At 36.3% G+C, this 23,098-nt stretch overlaps 2 protein-coding genes across 3 annotated transcripts in view; one reads left to right on the forward strand and one right to left on the reverse strand.

The window, feature by feature from the left end:
• cast (calpastatin) overlaps nt 1-2,228 on the reverse strand; it is a 41,897-nt gene extending 39,669 nt beyond the window's left edge. Inside the window, exon 1 of one of the 2 annotated variants that reach the window (XM_081391303.1) lies at nt 2,067-2,228. In XM_081391303.1, coding sequence (XP_081247429.1) covers nt 2,067-2,111 — 45 coding nt within the window. In that variant the 5' untranslated portion in view covers nt 2,112-2,228. The remainder of the gene's footprint in view (nt 1-2,066) is intronic. The other variant, XM_081391297.1, reaches the window with a different exon arrangement.
• Nucleotides 1-23,098, forward strand: part of pcsk1 (proprotein convertase subtilisin/kexin type 1) — a 38,237-nt gene that overhangs the window by 720 nt on the left and 14,419 nt on the right. Inside the window, exons 2-5 of the mRNA XM_081391306.1 lie at nt 1,414-1,508; nt 18,293-18,431; nt 19,098-19,202; nt 19,644-19,769. Of these exons, the coding sequence (XP_081247432.1) occupies nt 1,432-1,508; nt 18,293-18,431; nt 19,098-19,202; nt 19,644-19,769 (447 nt within the window). The 5' untranslated portion in view covers nt 1,414-1,431. The remainder of the gene's footprint in view (nt 1-1,413; nt 1,509-18,292; nt 18,432-19,097; nt 19,203-19,643; nt 19,770-23,098) is intronic.

Raw genomic sequence — 23,098 nt, forward strand, 5'->3', positions numbered from 1 at the left:
AGTAGAATAAATAAATTTTCATTGCATAGTGATTATAAAATGTAGATCTGTGGAAAGATAATGTGTCCCTTTCCCAACAAAACATTTTAGTTAATATTAAAAGTATTTTGATAATAATGAAGTTACTGCTTAAATATGTATTGCCCAATAAAATATGCGATAGTTGCACATTCTATTCTAAATAAAATCTAACAACAAAGATATTTAGTCAAACTTTAAAGCAATACTAACCTGCCCTCATTTGTTTATTAAGAAATCACACACAAGGTTTTGTTAACTTGTTAAAATAATTAGATTATTTTCATCATAAAAGTTGAAAATGACAGGGTGGACAACAAAGTGACAGGGTGGAACTTGGCATGACAGGGTGGACAAATGCTTTAATGAGTGAAATAGAACGGGGGAACATTAGAAAAACAACAGGAACTTCAAGAAACCCTTAACCAATATAGAAGAAGAAGGGGCCTGGCTCAGGCTGATTTTCAGGAGTTGCAAATGTCCACCCTGTCATGAACCATGTCCACCCTGTCATGGAACAGGGTGGACATTTTTTGGCTAAAGTTAGTATTTAATGAGCACATGGTGTACAGCAGTTAGAAAAGTGATTCACTGTTGAAGCTGACTGTGCACTGTTTAAAATGTATATTTAGAATTTCTGAAAAGTTTTTTTATTAACTAATATTTCACAATGACAGGGTGGACATGTTAAGCTTGACAACACGCAACTACAAACACAATATGATGAAAATTAGGAAATATAAGTGTAGATACTTATTGTGCGTGTTGCAGATGTTTTAACATCCACTGAAGGAAGACCAAATGGGGGAGGGGATGTCACTGAGTACATCAGTTGGTTTCTTAAATGGGCGTTTACCCCATAATGACAGGGTGGACAGCAATTTCAGGGACACATGCAAACTGCTTAATATTATTATGAACATAAAATATAAATAATCAAAATGACTTGTTTTATTAAATAGCTTGCTGAGGACAATAAGTACATTAAACAAGTATTTTAATTTTATGTAATTTAACCACTTTTTACACTCACTGAATTTAGCTGAGCAGCGTGTGGGACATGCCAAAATCGCACACATCCAATCAAAGAAAATGGTATAAAATCAGAAAAACACATTTCAAGAGACGTATCATTGTTCTTGAATGTGTGTAAGTGTTTGGCCATTTATAATACAACCTCAGAATTTCATTATTTTGCATTATGTTCATGATGACTGAGCGATTCTGATGAGGACACCAAAGGCACTTTTTAGTGATATTGACCCAAAAATTGAATGACTACAATATAACTTCTCGCTAGAACTTAAATCAAACGTGGAAAAAGTTGGTCAAAAACGTACATTTTTGCACACAAACTAACCAGCAAACGCAACTTTCAACTTTTTTTTTTTTTAGCTCAACGTCTGTCACAGAATGGAAAGCACAGGACAGTGGAATATCAGCGAACCAAGAAAAGGATACATCTGCTGCCTTGAAAAAAATCGATCAAGGTAAGTTATCTCCGGAGGCAGCGTTAGGACGCAGTGTTTTGGTTCACTGAAAGAATCGGCTCACAAGAATCATTCGTTCGGAGTCAGATTACACCAGTGGTTACGCTGCATTAATTGATTCACTAAAGAGAACCAGCTCCTTAAGAGTAAATCGTTCGTCATCCGTTCTGGAAACGGTCTGCGCAGCTCTATTTATTTATAACGCTGTAGAAAAGTGTAAACAGAATAGCAGAGCAGCTAATCAATGTAAACTTTAGTTCGGCTGTTAGTGAATGCATGCCCGAGAACGATTAAAAATCATTAAAAAAAAAGTTTTTTTTAAAGGGAAATCGGTTAAGAAGAACAGCAGTTCCCAAACCTAAACCATTCCTTTTAACTTCAGGTCAAAACAAATAATATTTATTTAATATGGCTAAATCAATCTGATTATATTAGATTAGGCTACACCAAGAAAGGTTCGTTTTAAGAAATAACCCAATGCCCAACTGCACATTTTAACTTTCTACAGAGTGTTACAGAACACAAGGCAGTGTAAATTGTATGGGGGAAAATACATACCTTGTCATTTTTCTTACGACCATGAGTTCTCTTTCTGCGCGGCATGTCTAAGGAATAAGATCACTGACTTTAAAAACACAACACAGTTTTGTTTTCACCAGAGGTGTACTTGTGGCACAGTGTTCGCTCCTCCTGTGGACTGTTAACGTATCAGTCTGTGCCAGAGGCTGAGTTAAATAAATCAGAGCGTTTGTGCAGCTTTCAGAGTGTCAGTATGAATTTGCTTTTGTTTTGAGGCTATTGCGTGGCTTTTGGGTGTGCATGAATGCTTTTTCTTCAAACAGTATCTGTCTTTCTTGGAACTATTTATTAATTTGTACTTATTTAGATGTTTTTACTATTTTTATTTATATATTTTAATGTGCTGCGTATGTTGTATGTTTGTTTTGCTGAGGCAAACAGTGCCACGCCCCCCACAAACGCTTCTTCTCTCTTGTCCTTCCTTTCTTAAAGGGGAACTTTTATGCAAAATTCACTTTAGGTGTTTAAACACAGATATGTGTCCACAGTACATGTAAACAACCAGCATATAATGGTAGAAATCCACCCACTCCTTTTATAATCCCCAAATCATAAACAGTCTTCAAACTAGAGGTTTCAGAAGCTTGCCCATGACTGGTAATGATATGCCCTATGCATTGACGTCACCTTCCCGCCGGAGCCACGCCCCCTCAGCTAGACTGAGTGGCAAAAGAGCTGTGTGAACTGCGAAAACGCGAGTTAAAGGGATAGTTCACTTTGAAATTAAATTTTGGTGTTTTAGCTTACCTCAAGGGCATCCAAGATGTAGGTGTCTTTTTTTCCGCAGTAGTTTCAATTTTGATATTTTTAGGTCAAACCGTTCTTGTCTGTCAGTCATATAATGATTTGTCTGTGGTCATTGTCTCAAAGATCATGCACAGAGTCCAAATTAAAACAATTCCCCATCGTCCAAATTATGGGGATAAGTCCAAATTATGTCCGTAAGTACACATTGATGGCCTAAGACACGAAACGAGCGGTTTGTGTGAGAAAACGAACAGTATTTATATCGTTTTTACCTCTTATACACTATACACTGATCTGAGGGCGCGCGCGCATCCTGGTGTGTGACGTGTACGCAGACTGGTGCATAGATATATACACTAGATGTCGCCTTGTCTACGGCAGTTCATTGGAACGAATGTCTTTAAGGCGACATCTAGTGTATGCACCAGTCTGCGCACACATCACACATGTGTATAAATATATAAATATATAAATATATGTAGGTGTAGGTCTAAATCTTGGTGATCACTTATATCAATGTTATATATAGCCTATCATCATATCATTCAGCCTTAAAACTTGTATAGTTTTTGTTTGTGTTTATCTAAAAACATCCTATTATGCAGAATATAAGATGGTAAGTAACTGATGAATTGTCAAAACATAACAATGCAATATATAGGGTATGATTTTCCCCCCAAATTAAGCATATTGACAAAAAAAGATTACTGCCCTGCAAATCCATGTTTCGCTGCCTGGGTTCCAGGGGTTTCTGTGAATTGCAGGGATCCATTTGCTTCTCCTTTCTGTAGCTTTCGGCAGTCTTTAAAAATACCCCTCAGATTTCTTGTCAAATCTATTTGTTGTCCATCTCAAAGCTCTTTCCCGTTTTAGGTGTGTTTTGTGTGTTTTTTGCGGAATTCATGCTGAAAACCAATGCTGCCACTCAGTCTTTTTGCCACTCAGTGGGCGTAACCGCAATCAATACGGCCGACTGTGACGTCACGTGCATACCCTCGATGAGCATAGATACCTCCCTGAGTGAACCACAGCAGTCCGCCATTTTTGTTTCCTCGCTGAAGCAGCTGGAGATATACAGTGTCTGAGCCACAAATAAAACATTACAAATGTTCTGCTATTGGATGTACCAATGAACGTAAGAGTCTCCATAGACTCCCAGCACTGATCCACTGAGGACACCGAGGTTGAATTTCATTTCTGAGAGAAATGTGCCGAAGAAATTTGCTAAAGTGTTATAGGCCTATATTTCCACATATCATTTTACACCCGCTGCTTTACAAACGAGGTCAGTTCAACGTTGGATTTGCACAAAAGTTGTTTCTGAAAGACTTTTAGATTAACATGACGGTAGTCGATGAGTTGAATCAACTCCACAACATCTACATACATTTATCCACTAACCATTCAGAAACATCCAGTTGCATTCTAAAAGTTGTAACCTCTTCCTGAGTCTCTTCATCACTGTCCGACTCCGGTTTGAACATGTAAGGCTGAACACCACTTCTTAAAATTTCGTTCATTTTCCCTGCGTGTTTTGTTGTATCCGAAGCAGGAGCTGTAAAGGCCCCGCCCCCTTCTGGAAAGCAGCAGCAGCTCATTTGCATTTAAAAGGATACACACAAAAACGACTATAATAAATGATATGCAGTATTTTGTGCTGAAACTTCACAGACACATTCTGAGATTTCTATTACATCTTGTGAAAAGGGGCATAATAGATCCCTTTAAAGGTATAGTTCATCCCACTGTCATTATTTACTCACCCTCAAAAACAATAAGACATTTTTGTCTTTCATGGAATGCAAAGGAGAAATACTGAAGAACTGCATTCCATGCAAGTAAAATGAATGTGAGCTAATACTTTAAATACATTTTCTCTATATTCTGATATGAAATAGGCTAATAGAGCTGGTAAGTCCCGCCCCTTCCGTAAAACCCCGCTGGACCTCAAAGTTGAAAAACCGTCAATGCAAGTGAATGGGAAAAAATAATTATTTTCTGGTCCCGTTTGAATTGTGCCATGAATGTGAACATATGTTGTCTGTGAATTTTTTATATAACTTTTCATGTTACGAGTTTGACAGTTTATGGTATGATTCTTCGGCTAGCAGTTGTGGAAAAGACATAACGAGAAAGACTACATGTCGCCTATGTGACGTCACCCCATAAAGTTGACTTACCCGTGGTTTTCGCCACCCTCAAAGATTTTGTCCTCTCCCTGAAAGAAGGCGGTGAAGTGCACAAAAGACACAGACATGTTTAGCGGGATCCGTGAGCTAGTGTCCGTGTGCTAGTGGTGGTGACGTTTCAAACGCGTCGAGAGTTGTAGTCCACAAAGTGCTCACACACAAAGTCTAACCGTATCAAACTTCTACCCGCTAAATTGTATCATTCTTTACACGAAAAGTTATATAAAAAATTCACAGACAACATATGTTCACATTCATGGCACAATTCAAACGGGACCAGAAAATAATTATTTTCTCCCATTCACTTGCATTGACGGTTTTTCAACTTTGAGGTCCAGCGGGGCTAGCGGAAGGGGCGGGACTTACCAGCTCTATAGCTTTATGTGAGGAACAAGGCCCTATATCAAAAGTTTTTGGAATGAAATGTTTTCTCTGTTTGTCTTTCTTTCTGGTTATTGCTTTCCTTAGACACACAAAAGAAAAAAAGAGAAACCCAGCCACTATCCCCTCCTGCTTGAAAGAGGCTCTGTGGTTTTCACCAGAAAAACAACAGATATTGCAGGAAATGCTCTTGAAAGATCTCCTGCCAGCATTCTTGAGCAATAGCATTTGATGTCGAACACACCTTATATCTTGCTTGGAGCTGAAAGAAAGCTGCTGGTTACTCACACAGGTGTGACACAATTTTTCTCTTGTTTTTCACTTAAAATAGTTTCCCCGCTTCAGTTCAGTATCTGTGACAAAATGACTGATCTATGCTACAATTTTAATCTTCTTTGCCTGTAAGCTTAAGCCCAAAGTGACAGCAATAGATTGTTACTCAGAGCTATCAATCAGTAAATGGCATGGTGAGGCATATTTAGATCAACAAAGTTTCTCGTACTGCATGACTCGTCATGTACATGTTTAGAATTAAAGCTTTTTTACTATTTGTTTATGGCAATTCATTGGCTTAAAAAAAAGATCATTAGGCTAATAAATAACATGTAGACCTATTTGGGTTCAATACTACCCTCTGTTGGCGCAGATCATTTTTTAACTGACCCTTATAAAAATGACTGTGGTTACCGGCATGGTTGATGTACTACAAAATCATAACAATTTAAAATGGAAAGTCCTTCAGTAAGTGAAATAAGATTTCAGAATTTTTCTGCAGTTCATTTGGTTTGTTTGACCAGACTGTCTGATTACCACAGTTTTTCTTAACTGTAATATAACAACTAGCTAATATCAATATATATATATATATATATATATATATATATATATATATATATATATATATATATATATATATATATATATATATATATATATATATATATATATATATATATATAGGCTAATTAATGTTAAAGTCCCCCTGTAGTCAATCATTTTATCCCTTAAAACTCATCTGTGATCAAAAAAATTACATGTATATTAACGTTTTTTTCCTTGAAAAATGTCTTCATGCCTTAAAATAGCTTGAATGTAACTCTACACCCTTGCCTCATTTAGTATACACGGGTCTATGAATATGTAAATTAGCAGTGCCTCCACGCACTCACACCAGCTCAGAGATCCACTCGTTGATGATCACACGTTGACGTGATTGGTTACAAAGTAGTTTGTGACGTCAGAAACACCATCGATTTCAAACCGCGTTTTTGAAACTGTCTTTAGATCACTGCAGTTTTAAGGAGAAAATACTCAGCAATGGTGTTGACTTATGAATTTTCACATGGTTTGTCTTAAAACATTAAAAACACAACATAGACATTTAAACAACAGTAAAATCTTGATGTTTACCACAGTGGGTCTTTAGGCCATATACTGAACAACAGTTGCCATGAAAATCCAGCAGGTGGCGTGCTTTTTTACTTCTCAGAGAGTTTTCTACCTTGCAAACTGATGCGAACTGATGTCATAAAATAGATACTACCACTGACATTTACTATTTATAGTAATCAGATCGTTAATTTAATCCAAAATCCCCAATAATAATAATAAAATGAAAATAAATAAATAAATAAATAATCAAATGATAAATAATTCAAAATATATATTCGAAAATATATTATAAAGATATCATGCATGATTTACACATACACAATTTGTATGGACTATATTTATATACAAAATAACAAAACAACAAAATAACAAAATAGTACAATAATTGCGTACAAAAATATTGTTTACTGGACAGAGGCCATCTGTCTAATGATTTAAGATTGTGTGCATGAGGCAGGTTGTGTCATGATCAATTATTTTCACCTTTTTATTTACATCATCATCCTCTATCGGTTTTCATTTCCCAGCAGTCTATAAAGTAATCAGTAATGGCAGCAGCCAGGAAGGCAGTGTGACTCATTCTACTCTGAACACCCTGAAGTAGAGAAGTGAAGCACATCCACACTCAGATCTGCTATACAGCACGTGTCCAGAGTGGAGCCATCATGTTTGCAGGAACCTTTAAACGCTTGATAATTACAGGCATCCTGTGACAGTGATAACATTCAACCACACAAAGGCACTAGCGGCCTAACCGCCGTCCTTTTGGATGAGTGTGTGTCTTTATCTGTGTGTGGATAAAGGTCCTCCACCTCAGATAAGACAGAAGGGACACAATCATTTAAATAGGGCCGCTGGCTCGTCTCTCTTTAAATCATTCCGTTCTCAAGTCACCACTGTAGTATCTATTGACCTCTAGTTCATGAAATCAGCTGTTTGTTTTGTGTCCATGCTAGTGGCTGGGAGTATTGATTTACTAAAGCCAATTAGATGAACAAGTCTTTCATTCTGCAGAATCCTATAGCAGCTTGTCTTTACCAATAACATTTACGTGACTGAAATGTACTTAAATGTCTTCACAATCACAACCAAGAAAATGCTATTTAATTGAAATGACAAGGAACGTTGAGCTATTTTATTATTTGCAATCTGTAATTTACATATCAAATTGACTTGTTAAAACTAAAAATTATTTTTGTTTATTAAAATGTAAAATATATTGTTAAAATAAATGGAAGAAAATGGAACAAAAATGAAGAAAAAAATATAATTTATATGTATATCTTATATTTAAGCAACTTAAACTTTAATGAACAACTGCCAACTCAGAAATGCTGCCTGACAAAACTAAAACTGAAATAATAATCAAATCAAATCATATAGGACAAAAGCACACCATACACAAAGTTACAAAAACTTAAACTAAAATGAGAATGAAAACTGAAAATAATAAAATAAAAGCTAATTAAAAATCTTAGTCAATGCTAAATAAATAAAGCTAAAATCCTAGGTTATTTCTCCTGGCATTTTAAGGCAATTACCATGAAGTGTAATGGACATTAAATAATTAATGTCGTGTTTTAGGGGGGTGTATTTAATGCCCACCGGATGTGGAAATGTTGTCAGTACAAATGATCATACAGTTTAGATTCGTCATTGTGGGGTAAGTGAGTCTTTGTAGTTTTATTGGCATTACAGGAAAAACATTAGCTCATTGTTAAAATCTGCTTGTCATTTTCCAATATTAAAATCGAGAGAACAAATGGTCTTATCATTCCTGATAGAATCACAGGTTACAAAGGTTAAAAGCCAAACTAAAGGTCTCCCAAGTTATCATAAAATATTTGATTGACTTTTCAGGTAAAACACAGCAAAGCTGTCAAAGTTTCTGTTACTAAAAAATGTGTTTGTACTATAATTTTGCACAATAGGTTAGTGGAGAGTATATGTAAACATTTTCCCTATAGTTTTACTCTGTCATGCTCATGAGAAGAGTGTCACTTTCCACTCTCCTTGTTTTGAAAGGTCATGGGTGACGTTCAGATATGTGACGGGCTCACGGATGTCACTGTTCTCGGCTGCAGGAGCAATTAGCCTTTAGGTTAACAGACTCGTGTGATGGTTTGAGATATAGAAATATCTCAATGTTCAGGTGACCTTCTGTCAGCACAGCAGATAAGAAGAACCCTCACAAAAACTGGAAAACCTAGTCTAGAGCACCATGTTACCACTATTATTCACAACCTTTTCTATTGCAAACATTAATTTGAGTTTTGTTGACGTAATAATGGTGATCATTGCATTAACTTAATATTGTGTGTAATTTAAACTAAAATTTCTGCATTAATTGTTTTTTGTAAAAATGTAAGGCTTAGTAACTTCATTTTTCTTGATAACTTCGGAAATTGGGCAGTAGGTTTCTAGTTCCCAGCATGCTTTGCATAAGGAGAATAAATGTTGAAATTAAGTGTTATTTTGGTTGTTTTTTGTAGGGAAGGGAACGACCTGTTAGTGTTTAATACTGTTATGTTTGACTTTTAAAAGAGTTTCTGTAATGTTAAAGTTTTGGTTACCATTGTGCTAAAGAGTAGATGACATAAAGGTAATCACATTGACTCTTTCAGCAATGACTGTGCTAATGACAGTGACATAATAAAATATGTTCGTCAAATTCACACGATAACTAAATCACATTTAGCATGTGCTATAATATGCGCATTTTAACTAAAATAGATCAAATCAAATTCAACTTAAAAATTTGTGTTCATGCTTCAAATTAAGTTCCTTTAACCCTTAAACACATACTTCGGGCCTTTAGTGACCCGGGATGTCATTCACTACCCTCCTTCTCATTAATTTTTTTAAGTTAGACATCAATCCTCTTAGTATTCCTCAATTAATTCATTATAAACAATACAAAAATTAAAAAAAATTATAAAAGAATATAATTTCATTTTTAGAATTGCATTTTTTGTAAAAATTGTATAGGGTCGCTAACGACCCGAGGTGTGTAGCAGTGCAAGTATATTTTTTCTGCACAAAAATTCTCCTTTATTCCACAAGGTGGCAATGTTTGATACACAATGATGAAGTGACGTTTCACTTATAGTTACCGCAGGCAGAAAACAAAAGAATAGTAAGTATCATCAGCAAAACTTGAAACGGCTCAGCGATTTACTGCAGAGCAAGTACTAAACGCAATCAAATATCACTGTCACTTGATGGTGGATCTGGTGAAGAAGCTATCAGCGATAAAAACATAGATTTTTTAAAGATGTTGAAACTGATAGTTTTGTGAATATGTTTGAGATCGCAAATATGTGCCAGATGCTGAATGTACTGAAACGAGCTCTGACGAGGACAGTGATGATGGTATAAAACATCTGCTCAAACCGAACCCTTCCAAGCTCCAAAAGCTAACAAAATATGATTTATTTTATTCTTCTGTAATTGTTACTCTAATATCAGAAGAGTTTTATATCATCGTGACAGGTAGAGATCCATCCGTGCTAGAAATAGATCCGTGTCGCTAAAGACCTAATGATTGACGAAACATTCATGCATTTAAGGGTTAACTCAATGTAGTTTGTTGGTTGAACACAATTTCATTAGAAGTTGTCATAACTAAAAAAATGGATGCAAACTGTCCAACACTAATTTGTCAGTTTTCTCTGGTCTTTTTATTTTTTTCTTCTATTCTTTCTATGCATTCACATAAACATTGCATGTTTCTTTTAATTGGCTACTTTGGTCATTATTTGCCATAGAAACGAGCAGTTCTACTCAACCTTAGGGAGCCTTGTGCCTTTGAGAGCTTCTCTCTCTCTCTCTCTCTCTCTCTCTCTCTCCCTCTCTCTCCCTCTCTCTCTCTCTCTCTCTAGAAACTCCCAGGCTACTAAACAGAAACCCAATTACCGGCACAGGACACACCAGGCTATTACAGATATATCAACAATGGGGGATGTTGTGAAACACTGTTTTTCAGGATGTTGTTGACTCACTGCACTTTATAGCAAAAAACATTAGTACGCTCATGTTCAGACAATAAAGTGCGAAGTCCATATCGGCAAGTGACACGTTGATAATTTGTCCCAAGCTGTGGGCTTTACAGGTAAATTGTGCAGTTTTTCCTCCTTCATGTTTTATGCAAAATAGATATCCAATGCTGTCATCGTGTGCGATAAATCTGGCTGCAGCTGGCCATATGATCAGATTAATTTCCTTCAATATTTGTTTCACTGATATGACAAGATAGCGAAGAGAGATGGCGAAGAAGGAGAGAAAGGTTTCCATGACAACTACACATCCTAGACAAATGACACAGTTTGAGGACAAGAGTAGGCGATAAGAAAAGAATCTGTGCATGCATGTGAGGAAGAAAGAGAAAGAGAGAGCGAAGATTAGAATACCTGGTCTGAGTCAGAATAGCATTGACTGCTGGCAAGATCTGCTGTTTTATGAACCGTTTTATATGCATCAAAGTAAAATAGTAATTATTAAAGGGATAGTTCACCCAAAAATGAAAATTCTGTCGATTGTATGAATTTCTTTCTTCTGCTGAACACAAAAGAAGATATTTTGAAGATAATATGTTGTTGGTAACCAAACAGTTGATCGACCCTATTGACTTCCATAGTTTTTTTTATTCTCCATTCTATGGGAGTCAATGGGGTCCATCAACTGTTAGGTTACCAACAACATATTATCTTCAAAATATCCGAAGATAATATCTTTAAAAAGAAACCAAACATTTATGCACCTCTTGATTTAAAGAACATCACAACATTTATTTCAATCAAGAGGTGTATCAGGTTTTGGTCAATATCTTGTATTGACAATGCAAGAGTCCAGCACTCTGTAAAGTCTCCTCCAGCACATCCCAAAGACTTTCATTGAGTTTAAGGTGGACTCAGAGGTGCCAACTCATGTGTGAAAATAATTCTTCATGCTATTTCCCAACTATTCTTTCACAATTTGATCCTGATGAATCTTGACATTGTCATCCTGGAATATGGCCATGATGTGTCTTCCTACATGGTTGTTTAAGGAATGAAAAGCTACACACTCCATCATTCAGGGTTAGAGGAACTGTTGCCCAACATATAACATGCTAGAAACATAATAATCACTGCAATAATGATCTAATCATAGACCCATTAGCATTTGCCTATTTACTTTAAACTTTTAAGTTTAATTTCCTATAGAAACAAGGACCAAAGCCACCTTTTCTTGCTTCTATTAGGAGTTGAAGTGTCTTAAGCATCAAAAATACATGGCCAGTCCGTTAAAGTGTTGCACATTTATTTTCACCAACGCAAAAACATGAAAAATCCTTGAAATTCTTTCGGCCAATACTTCCAAATAGCGTTCAAGTATGGCTCCAATACCTTTGGAATCTTACATGTCTTAAAACCGTGTAAAAGACAAAAAAATTGACAATTTCCTCATTTTTGACAGCCAGACGGTAAGATACTGTTTCTCCTTCTCCTCCTTCCTATCCTGAATCCCTCTAGCTAAAACAGCACTTGTATGAACATATAAGGATGAGTGGCTTTAAAGCTAACATCAAGTAAATTATACAAAGAAAACTTCAAGGAAAATACACAAGGACAACTTTGAGTAAATGCGGCACAGTAAAACTTCAAGTAAACTCTATACAGGATAACTTCAAGTATAATCTGCACATAAAACAGAAATGAGCTGAGAATAATAATAATACAAATTGACAGCATGTTGAATTTGCTCTTACATTTCCCATGTAGCTTTTACTATATTTTACTGTTTTTATAGTTTGCAGTACAGTTTGTAGAACCCTATAGCAACTAGAACCCTATACATTTTTTTGAGTAGCCATCTCATACTGGTTTTCTTTTCTGTGGTGATTAAGGCTTATTGATGTAAAACCTTCCGATCAAAAGATGATTACCGATAGGTCAAGCGGACTGCACAAACCATAGCTCTTTCGCTCTTTCATCAATTCATTTTACACATAATTCATCTGCAGCAGTTTAAACACACACTGTTTACACAGCCATCATGGCCTCCATGACGTCTTCTGGTCTGATTCAGAGTGTCCATTGCTCCATCAGACCTTTCATTTCCTGTTGTTTCACCCCATCCCCCCCTCCGCAGGTCTCGGTTTTACCCCACTATATGCTTATCGTTCATCCACCATTTGACGTTACCGCGTCTCTTAATGACAAGCTCCCAGCTGTTACGGTGCAGCTTAGATGAGGTGGCAGTAATCAGATGTGAGAGATTATCTCAATTGGCTGATCTGGTTTTTCCACATTTGACGTGTTAGTGTGCATGTGAGTGTTTGATCAGTGAAGCCTTTTTAATTAAAAACAGGAAAAAGGAGCGTTCCGCATGACTGAGTACTTTGGACACTAAGACAATCTTTTGAGTTCCTGCCAAAGTTGATGCAGTTAAGACAGATGGTGTAGTGGCCAATAGTCTTACGTGAGGTCTCTATTTTCTGTCCAACTCTCCAAACGCTTTTTTAAAGAATATAAACATGCATGTCACTCATGAACCTTTCTAGACTCTTCCTCATGAATTTCCAGGTGCAAAGTCTAACGTGTTTGGTGTTTAATGCAAACAGGTGTTGCTAGGTGGACGTGGATGAGTGAAGCTGCTTCAGCAAATGGACTGTTTGCTCAATAGCGCATCTGATAGGCCTACTCTGAGAACAGACCTGTTGATTTATTTTCATACAATGTCTGACTGTTTGTTAGTATTCCCATTCCCATTCATCTCAATGACAGTTTCTTGGTTGTTGCATGGCACTACAAGAACACGCACAGTCCCAAGCCTCAATAGACCAAAAGAAAAAAAAAAGAGGAAAATGAAACCCATTTATCGGGAGATATTTGACAAGATGTTACAGATTTTAGAAGTATGTGTTCCATGAGAATCACAAACCCATAATATTTACATACTGTACAACATTCATATTTAACTATACCACACACATAACTGTTTTTATGCAAAACAAAGAGATTGAAGTTTTATTAAATAGTATTTTGATTATATGTAAGTTAATAGGATAACACAAATTATTTGTTAAAGTTGCTCCAAGTTTTGGGACATAGGCCTATTTCTAAGCTGCTGAAAAAAAAGAATCCCTTTTTTGCCGCCATGTTGCACATCAACAGGCTCCAGCGTCACAACTCGGTGTTTTGGGCATCACCAACAACTGCAAGTTTTCCATTTGAAAACACTTCATTCGTGTGCTCGGAACGCATAAATATTTGACTTCACTTGAGGCCGCATAAACCATGGAACCAAGTAATGTTAAATTTACCCGGAAATGCTTCAGTAGCCTGGACTTGTGTAGGCAAACCGGTAAAAAGCTGAAGAATAAGGATTGTGTTAGCGTACACCAACTCTCTGTCTGTCTTTTATAAAGTGAAACGTTCTTAATAATGGCCTTGTCCTGTTTGTTTATTTCGAATTCACAAGCAATTCTACAGGAGTCCAGGCAACTAAATACAGCTGCCACCGATATACACCTGGATAACACAATCTATTCAGAGATACTAAGAGCAAAAGTGTAGGCGGGAGCACTCTAGTGACATGTACAGCTTCATAAACTCCAAATGGACATGTGGCACAAAACAAAAGATGCTTCATGAGATCAAAAGAGACCGGTGTCTGTCTCAACGTGCTCAAAGTGCACGATTCCAGCCTCTCTCTCTTTAATACAAGCACTTATCTTAGCATGTTCATCTAGAGTGGACTGAGCTTCGACAGATCGCTCTGTCTGGGTCATTGTGACAATGAATAAATCTGTGAGATTATTCATGAGGGCTTTTTGCCTTCCTCTTCACGGTCTTCTTTGTTGTTCATACGCAGGGCTGTAGCTGGTGGGAATCATTCTGTGGATCACAGTTTTTAAATTCTATTTGTGAAAATCTAGAGCCCAAATTACTCACTAAAGCCATGTTCATACGTGCATGACATTTCATAACAATTTCTGTTGATATGTCACACTGTCCATAATGTTTAAAATATTTATATTTTCATGTTTACAGCATCTTATGTTACCCCCCCCCCCCCGCATATATATTTGAATTATTAAATATAACGTGAATGTATATTTCTTACCCTTTATTATTGATGTTTTTCAGTTAAGTGACTTCTAGTATTTCGATGATGTCATTTGAGTTTATTTCACATTATATTTCTTCAATATTTATTTTAAAATATTCATATTTGGAAAGTAGCCTATTAGTCTGCCAAATCAAGATCAGTGAAACCAACATGAAGGAAGCCATTTTGTTGTCATGTGAGAAGAAAACCTTAGAGGACCAAATATAACAGTCTCAATGTCAGTAAGTGTTTTAGAAATATTACATATTTGGAATTTTATATGAAAAAGCATTGTTCATGTCAAACGTACGGAAGCGTATTGCATTCACTTGAGGAAAAAAATCTACTCTGTTTTTCTGAATTAATGAGTTAATTATCTCAGAATTAAAAGATAATTTTTCATGAATAAAATTTTTTTGCTCTGTTTTTCTGAATTAATGAGTTAATTATCTCAGAATTACGAGATAATTTTTCATGAATAAAAAGTTTTTGCTCTGTTTTTCTGAATTAATGACTTAATTATCTCAGAATTATGAGATCATTTTTCATAAAAAAATATTTTGTTCTGTTTTTCTGAATTAACGACTTAATTATCTCAGAATTCTGAGATAATTAAGTCATTAATTCAGAAAAACAGAGCAATTTTTTTAAAATGAAAAATTATCTCATAATTCTGAGATAATTAAGTCATTAATTCAGAAAAACTGAACAAAATTTTTTTTATGAAAAATGATCTCATAATTCTGAGATAATTAAGTCATTAATTCAGAAAAACAGAGCAAATGTTTTTATTTCAAGAAAAAATTATCTCATAATTCTGAGATAATTAAGTCATTAGCCGCGTTTCCACCGCAGGAACTTTCCCCAGGAACTAGGAACTTTGGGCTGGTACTCGATGTGTTTACACCGCAGGAACCAGGGTCTAAATGAAGTTCCGGGTAAATATTTCCCCCTCCGATAGTCCCTGCTCACGAGGTAGTACTTTTTCAAAGTTCAGGAACTTTCAGGGGTGGGACTTGTGCGCTGCACAAGCTGATTGGTTGTGTTCACGCCGCATTTTGGTTGGATGACTCCACGCAGCATTTTCTTTATTTTTAACCTTCCTTTTAAAAAGTGGCTTCATGCAGTAAAGTTGTCTGTCTGCAAATATGGAATTTAATAAAAAAAACTGGGGGACTGGCGACGAGTTTCAGGCTTTATTATTTGGGTATTTGTGGAAGAGGAAACTTTCTGCGCGTTCGTCACAGCCATCTCACGGCCAATGTCCGCAATAGCTGATAACATACAATTTTATATTTAACGTTAGCATTATACGAGCTCTGAACACGCTTTATCAGTGCTCGTCTCTTTTATGCCACAGCTTTTAATATTAAGTCATTATGTTTACACATTTGTCATCTATTTCAAGGCAAACCATGTTACAAATTTACTATAACAGGATTGAAATAGCGCATTGAGGTGTAACAAACAACTATTTACAAGACTGTCACTATTTATGATTGATAGACGGGGTTCAGGCTTTTTTTAAAGAGTATTTACGCAAAAGGAAATTTTTGCGCGTTATTCCCAGTCATCTCACAACGTACCTTGTCTTAATTTTATACGCATACAAGCTTTCTGAACACGCTTTAGTATCAGTGCTCGTCTATTTTGTTATGTTAATTACCTCGTTAGTAAACCAATAACTGCAACACAGTTTGAATCTCCTCCAAACTTATAAATGTGGCGCTCAAAACTGATTACTGTCCGTCGCAGACTGGGAGGAGCAGTTGCGCGCAGTTTACCTTCCCGGTACTTTAGACCGCGGTGTAAACGCAGAAAGCAACCGGTCTGGGGCAAAAAAGGTTCCTGGGAAAAAAGTTCCTGGGACAAATTGTTCCGGGTAATTTCGGTGGAAAAGCGGCTATTAATTCAGAAAAACAGAGCAAATATTTTTATTTCAAGAAAAAATTATCTCATAATTCTGAGATAATTAAGTCATTAATTCAGAAAAACAGAGCAAAAAAATTTTATTCATGAAAAATTATCTCATAATACTGAGATAATTAACTCGTTAATTCAGAAAAACATAGCAAAAAAAAATTCATGAAAAATTATCTTGTAATTCTGAGATAATTAACTCGTTAATTCAGAAAAACAGAGTAGATTTTTTTTTTCCTCAAGTGAATGCAATACGCTTCCGTACAAACGAGTAACCCTTGATAATCATTATTTAATTATCATTGTTGTTTTAATCCTTGTTAAGGTGTGTAAACTCGTCAAAATATAATGTCATAAGTTTTTTTTTTTTTTTTAAATGGTATAAATGCTTTTGAAAAATCTAGGAAACTTTTTATGTATTGTGTTTCATCGCTTTATTTTAAACCAAACTAGTAATTTTACTTTCCTTTTTTCTGAGAAGCTTTTAAAAGATTTCTTGAAAGATCCTGTCTTTGATGCATCTATCTATCTGTCTATCTCTCTGTGTGTCGATAGATAGATAGATAGATAGATAGATGGATGGATGGATGGATGGATGGATGGATGGATGGATAGTGGTGTGTGAGTGTGTGACATAGCCTACCTTAAATATATACAAATGTATACAAAACATATGTTTAACATGTTGCCAGATTTCTGTATGGGAATGCATATGATTGGTGTTTAATATGGATATATGTTTTGCACACGCAGCTCGTGTAGTGGAGCTGTTCAGCGCTGCGGTGCTGAAACGTTCTCATGACGCAGACGGTTACGTCAACTATTTAACAATTAGCCTACTGAACAGCCGTTCCCTTCTTATTTATCATCATAAGTTATATCCTTAAATCAGGATATATCTTCTAGTCTATTAGGCTACTGAGATATTAATTTGAACAGATGTAAACTATTCAACGAGATCTAGCCCAGAACCTCCTATACGAGGGTTTCGCGAACATATGAGAGCAGTATTGCCCGTGTAATTATTTGAACAAAAGCTTCAATTCCTGCTCAATTTCTAAGCGTAATAAGCGTCGTCGGCTATTTATAGAGAAGCATTCCCCTCCGCTTCCATGCGCAATTCACCCCCGCCCGACTCCCCCCGGGACCGGAGCATCCTACCCCAGGTAGAAATTGACGTCAGAGCGGTTCGTAATGTGACGTGTAAACATCCCTTCCCCTTCCACGACTCTCTCATTGGTGGCTGTCCATGCGCGTTCAATTACTCGCTCACACTGCATCAGAATTAAGAAGAGAATCTAGCGTTATCCAAGGAAGGCTTTTTGTAGCTGGACTGCTATTTCTTGTTTACATAGTCTGTATTTATTTGTTAACTTATTTCTATTTAATAGTTTTGCATTCGTCGTGATCACCCAGATCATTTTTAAGTGGTTGTAATTGATTTGAAATGGAAGAAAGATGTCGTCCAATGTTGCTGTGCAGTGTTCTTGCTCTGTTCTGTGCGCTGGTGTCCTCCGCTGTGGACAGACAGTATCTGAACGAATGGGCGGTGGAGATTCCAGGAGGAGCCCACAATGCGCGATCCATCGCCGACGAGCTCGGATACAAATTAGTCCGACAGGTAAGTCACACCAAACACTGTGTTTTTCAGGGTAAAACACTTGCCTCACACACATCTGTGTTGCATGCAATTGTATATTCCCAATATGTTGTGTAATGCATTTATTCATAGCAACACTGTTGCATACAGTGCTCAGATCATATTTGATCTGTTATGTCGATATGAATGTGCATTAGAAAAACGTGTTTAATCAGTTGCCAGAACATTTGCTTAACCATTAAAACACTGAAGCATCTGCTGGGTGATGGTTGAATGTGCTTTGCAACTAGGATGCTTATTATTTTTGTATAATCTCCATAGTTAGTTAGATCTGACATCTGAATTGATCTTGATTTTTTTCTTTAAGCATTTAATGCAACAATGCAAATTGTATATACCAATAACATATTTCATGCAATTTCTACATTTGCTATAATTCAGACATGCCACAGTGTCAGCCTATATAATTAAAAATGCACCTGTTGTGTCAGTAGTTCTCTCTTTTATACATGAAAAGAAACCCAAGTATGCTGCATTTTTAGACCTATTAATAATTCTATTTTTTGTGAAGTAGCTTCAGGCCGACTAGACCAGACAGATGGGAACTGCGTCATTATGACCAGGCTTAATTTAGCTCTAAATATGAACCGTTCTCTTGAGTCAATTCTCTCTTTTGTTTGTCTGCAGATTGGGGCGCTGGAAAACCATTATTTATTCAAGCGGCACAGTCACCCTAGCAGGACCAAAAGAAGTGCAGATCATATCACCAAACGTCTGTCGGAAGATGACAGGGTATGAGACTTTTCGAAAGCCCTTGCACTGCTTTCTTTCTATGTACATGATAAGAAAATGGGCATTTTTGACTCAAAAACTCATCTGAGATATCAATAAAAATGAAATACGGAGGCTTATGTCATGTATGATATTCACAAAGAACAAATCATTCCTATTCACAACAGTTTGAATGTGCTTTTGATGTAGGACAGGGGTGCCCAATCCTGCTCCTGCCAATCGACTGTCCTGCACAGTTCATCTGCAATCCTAATCAAACACAACCAATTAAGGTCTTCAGGATCACTTGAAAATTAAAGGCAGGTGTGTTTGATTGGGGTTGGAGATGAACTGTGCAGAACAGTCGATCGGCAGGAGCAGGATTGGGCACCCCTGATGTAGGAGATGAAAAATAAATGTTTTGGACTTGGTTCTGAATGACACCTGTGGCTTCTCCTTTAGGTGTCTTGGGCCGAACAGCAGTATGAGAAACGAAGGGCCAAACGTGCCCCGCTGGGGACAGAATGTAAGGACTGTTCGGTGGACAAACTCTTCGACGACCCCATGTGGAACCAACAGTGGTATCTAGTGAGTCTCGACATCTTCATTTTCCTTTGTCAAAAGCGCTGTTTGAATTTGCAACATATTCAGGCAATGATTCCAGAGCTATTTTTCTCATTCATTTTCATCGTCTTAAAGTTCTAAACCTTGATGTACTTCACTAAAATAATTTAATTTGAAATTCTTTTTTTCACTCAGAAGTTGCTAAATTTCACAAAGATGTTAAAAAAATGGCACATATCCATTGAATTAAACATCACACTTTGAGGTGGAATGACTGAAAGAGTATTTTCTTGTAAAACGGACTGTAATCTTTCATTTACAACTTGGGAAAAAGCATTTTTTTTTTATAGTGTCCACCTCATTTATGAGAGAATGAACGATTTATCCCATGAAGCGTTGTGTATGATGTAATCAAATCAGAAACAATGAAAGTATTCACTATAAATCATTGATATAGATAGATAGATAGATAGATAGATAGATAGATAGATAGATAGATAGATAGATAGATAGATAGATAGATAGATAGATAGATAGATAGATAGATAGATAGATAGATAGATAGATAGATAGATAGATTTGTATAGTATATACTGTATATAAATTATATTTATTAGTGCTTTCAAATCGATTATATGCAATTAATTGCATCTAACAAAGTATATATATATATATATATGTGTGTGTGTGTGTGTGCTTTGTATTTTAGTTTGTAATATAATGTGTGTGTGCTTTGTATTTTAGTTTGTATATGTACATGTATGTAAGTAACTTATGTTAGATGCGATTAATCACGATTATTCGTTTTGACAGCACTAATATATATATATAATAGTTTGAGAAGTTAGGGAAACTCTCTCGATTACATTATTCGCAGTGTTTCATAGGAGTGGGTGGCCAGTGCTAAGGTGTTTTTCGCTAATTCTCATTTCCATAGTAACAGCATGTTAGTCATTCGGTAGACTGGATGGATATGTGTTATATATCATTGCTTAAAAACCTCAGATCACAGTTTGACTTGAAATGTTCACGTGTTCTCGATTAAAAAAATAACAATTTCCAATAGTAGAACCGATGGACTTATGTGCTCAAATGCGGAACCCATTAAAATCATGAAACGGCTTTGTTGTAAAAGCCATTGTAACAATCCTTTTTGGTGAATTACATTTCCTGTCAGTTGGCTTTTAGTACAGGGTCAGTTGTCCCTCTGGACTCGAGCCCAATGTGCGGTTGAAGCCCAGTGTTTTTAAGCTTTCAGAGCTCATAGTATGGCTAAACAAAAATTAGATGGTAAAGGAGACCATCTAATCCCAAACAACAGAAGAGTCAATCACACATTAGTACCAATTTACTGAAACACAATGGATTGATGGGTTTATCTTATGGAAGCCAAGCTCTTAATGCCAGAGAATGGCTTCCGTACAGTCACAGATGGGAAGGATTCAGCTGGCTCTAATATGGATCACAGCTCATGGTTTATATAGCAAGTCACTCTAATAAAATTGAAAACATCCATTTGCATTTCCGACTGAAGGATTAATTTTTTGGACAAACATTTTACTCTAAAACGCAATTTAGCGGTGGCACGAACCGGCAGTGACCTTTTGTTCTTTTTGCTTCAACAAGTTTCTAAACCTCTTCATTCCTGTGTCGAGCCTGTTTGTGCGAGCGCCGCCACCTCTTAACCTAATTGCTCATGAAGTTCCTGCCCAGTTTATTTTAAACAGTGCCCATCACTAAATTTAGCTCATTAGCTGATGTTCGTTTATTCAGAATCAACTCATGAGGCTAACAAGATGAAAGATACAAAAGGAAAAATTGAGTTCAACTAAATATCCCATTCATTGGATTTTAAACAGTAATGTATGAACCTTTTGAAGCAGACCTACCATGGGCTCAAAGGTTGTGAAGTGATGGTATAAGCTACTGTACAAACCACAACTGTGATTTTTACTAATAATAAAGATTAATTGCTGAATTCTGCGCAAAACGATACACGTAAATTGTGCCAAAAGTGCTTAGAAGTGACCTCTCACTCCCATGAAGCATTGACATAGCTGTTTCCCTACTATTTGAATGTATTTTTTATGTATATTTGAGTTTTTAGCAATATGTGATTAAAATGCAAAAATATTGTTATACAGTATACATCTCGTTTTCTTGACTATAATTCATATATTTACATTATGCATTGTTTCTGATTAAATCATGTCTTTTGCAAAGCTTCAAGGAATGCATAGTTTATTAGCTAATAGTTTTTTGTTGTTGTTTTTGCTTAAAATTAAAGTTTGTAATGCTTTGATTCATCTCAGATGTTGGTTTGGTTTGGCTTGGCTTCTAACCCTTTCTAATGCAGAATCTTTTGAAATCCCTATGGAGAAAATGAACAGAAAAAAAAAATGCTGCTGAAAAGTGGGCGGCCTCCTTGTGCTCCATTGGTCAATTTGAGTGATGATGCAGTGAAGGCAGGTGGTTAAAAGGGGACAGAAAGAATGACGTTCAATCTAAGGAGATGAAAGGATAGATAGAAAAGAAGGATATGGATTTATGGAGGAGAAAGGCTGCTCGGAGAATAGATTACATTTCACCAGAGAGGACTGCTGATAATTCAATTAAAGAGATGACTCATATCATATCTTTTTTTCTCTGTATTGAAAACACTGTGTGGTTCTATTTGTATTGTATCTGTGTACATGGAACATTTTTAGACGTAGCACTGTGTTTGACTGCGTCTCTTTTGAGGCCATGATCAAGCTAGAGTGTTTATGCACCTACCAATATCTGAGACACCTAGTAAAAGTTCTTGACTCACTTTAAAGGTGCTATGGAGGTAGCAGATGAGTGACGTGCGGTTTACAGTCCTCCTGAGGTTATGTTGGTTGTGATTGTGCTGTGTGGCAGAGGCGTCATGTGTGGCGGGTCGTTTCTTTCACTCCCCCTTCCCCCTCCTGTCTTTCCAGAGTGAGACCTCAGCTATGAGTCATGCTTCATGGTAGAGTTACTGCAGCGTCTATGCATAATTCGTGAGCAGATCATAGACCTCTTTCTTCCTCTCTGTCCTTTATTCTATCACTATTAAGCTTCAAGAAGCTTTGGTACATAACTATGTATACTATACATATAGCTGTGTTTTGAATAAAGTGACAAGATTTTTTTTAATGACCGAATCATTTTCATTATTTTCCATGTAAGTGTTTTGTGAAGCACTTTTAATAGCTTTTTAGCTTCCAAAGAGCAATTCTAGGAAAATAGCCTAGGCTGTGTGGGACAAGCATAGGGAGTGAATACACCCCTTCTCTAATGGAGTAGGTGTTTTAAATCTGCACAGATTTAACTAGATATCTGCATTGTGA

This window comes from Scardinius erythrophthalmus, assembly GCF_964197995.2.
Source record: "Scardinius erythrophthalmus genome assembly, chromosome: 17".
Taxonomy (NCBI): domain Eukaryota; kingdom Metazoa; phylum Chordata; class Actinopteri; order Cypriniformes; family Leuciscidae; genus Scardinius; species Scardinius erythrophthalmus.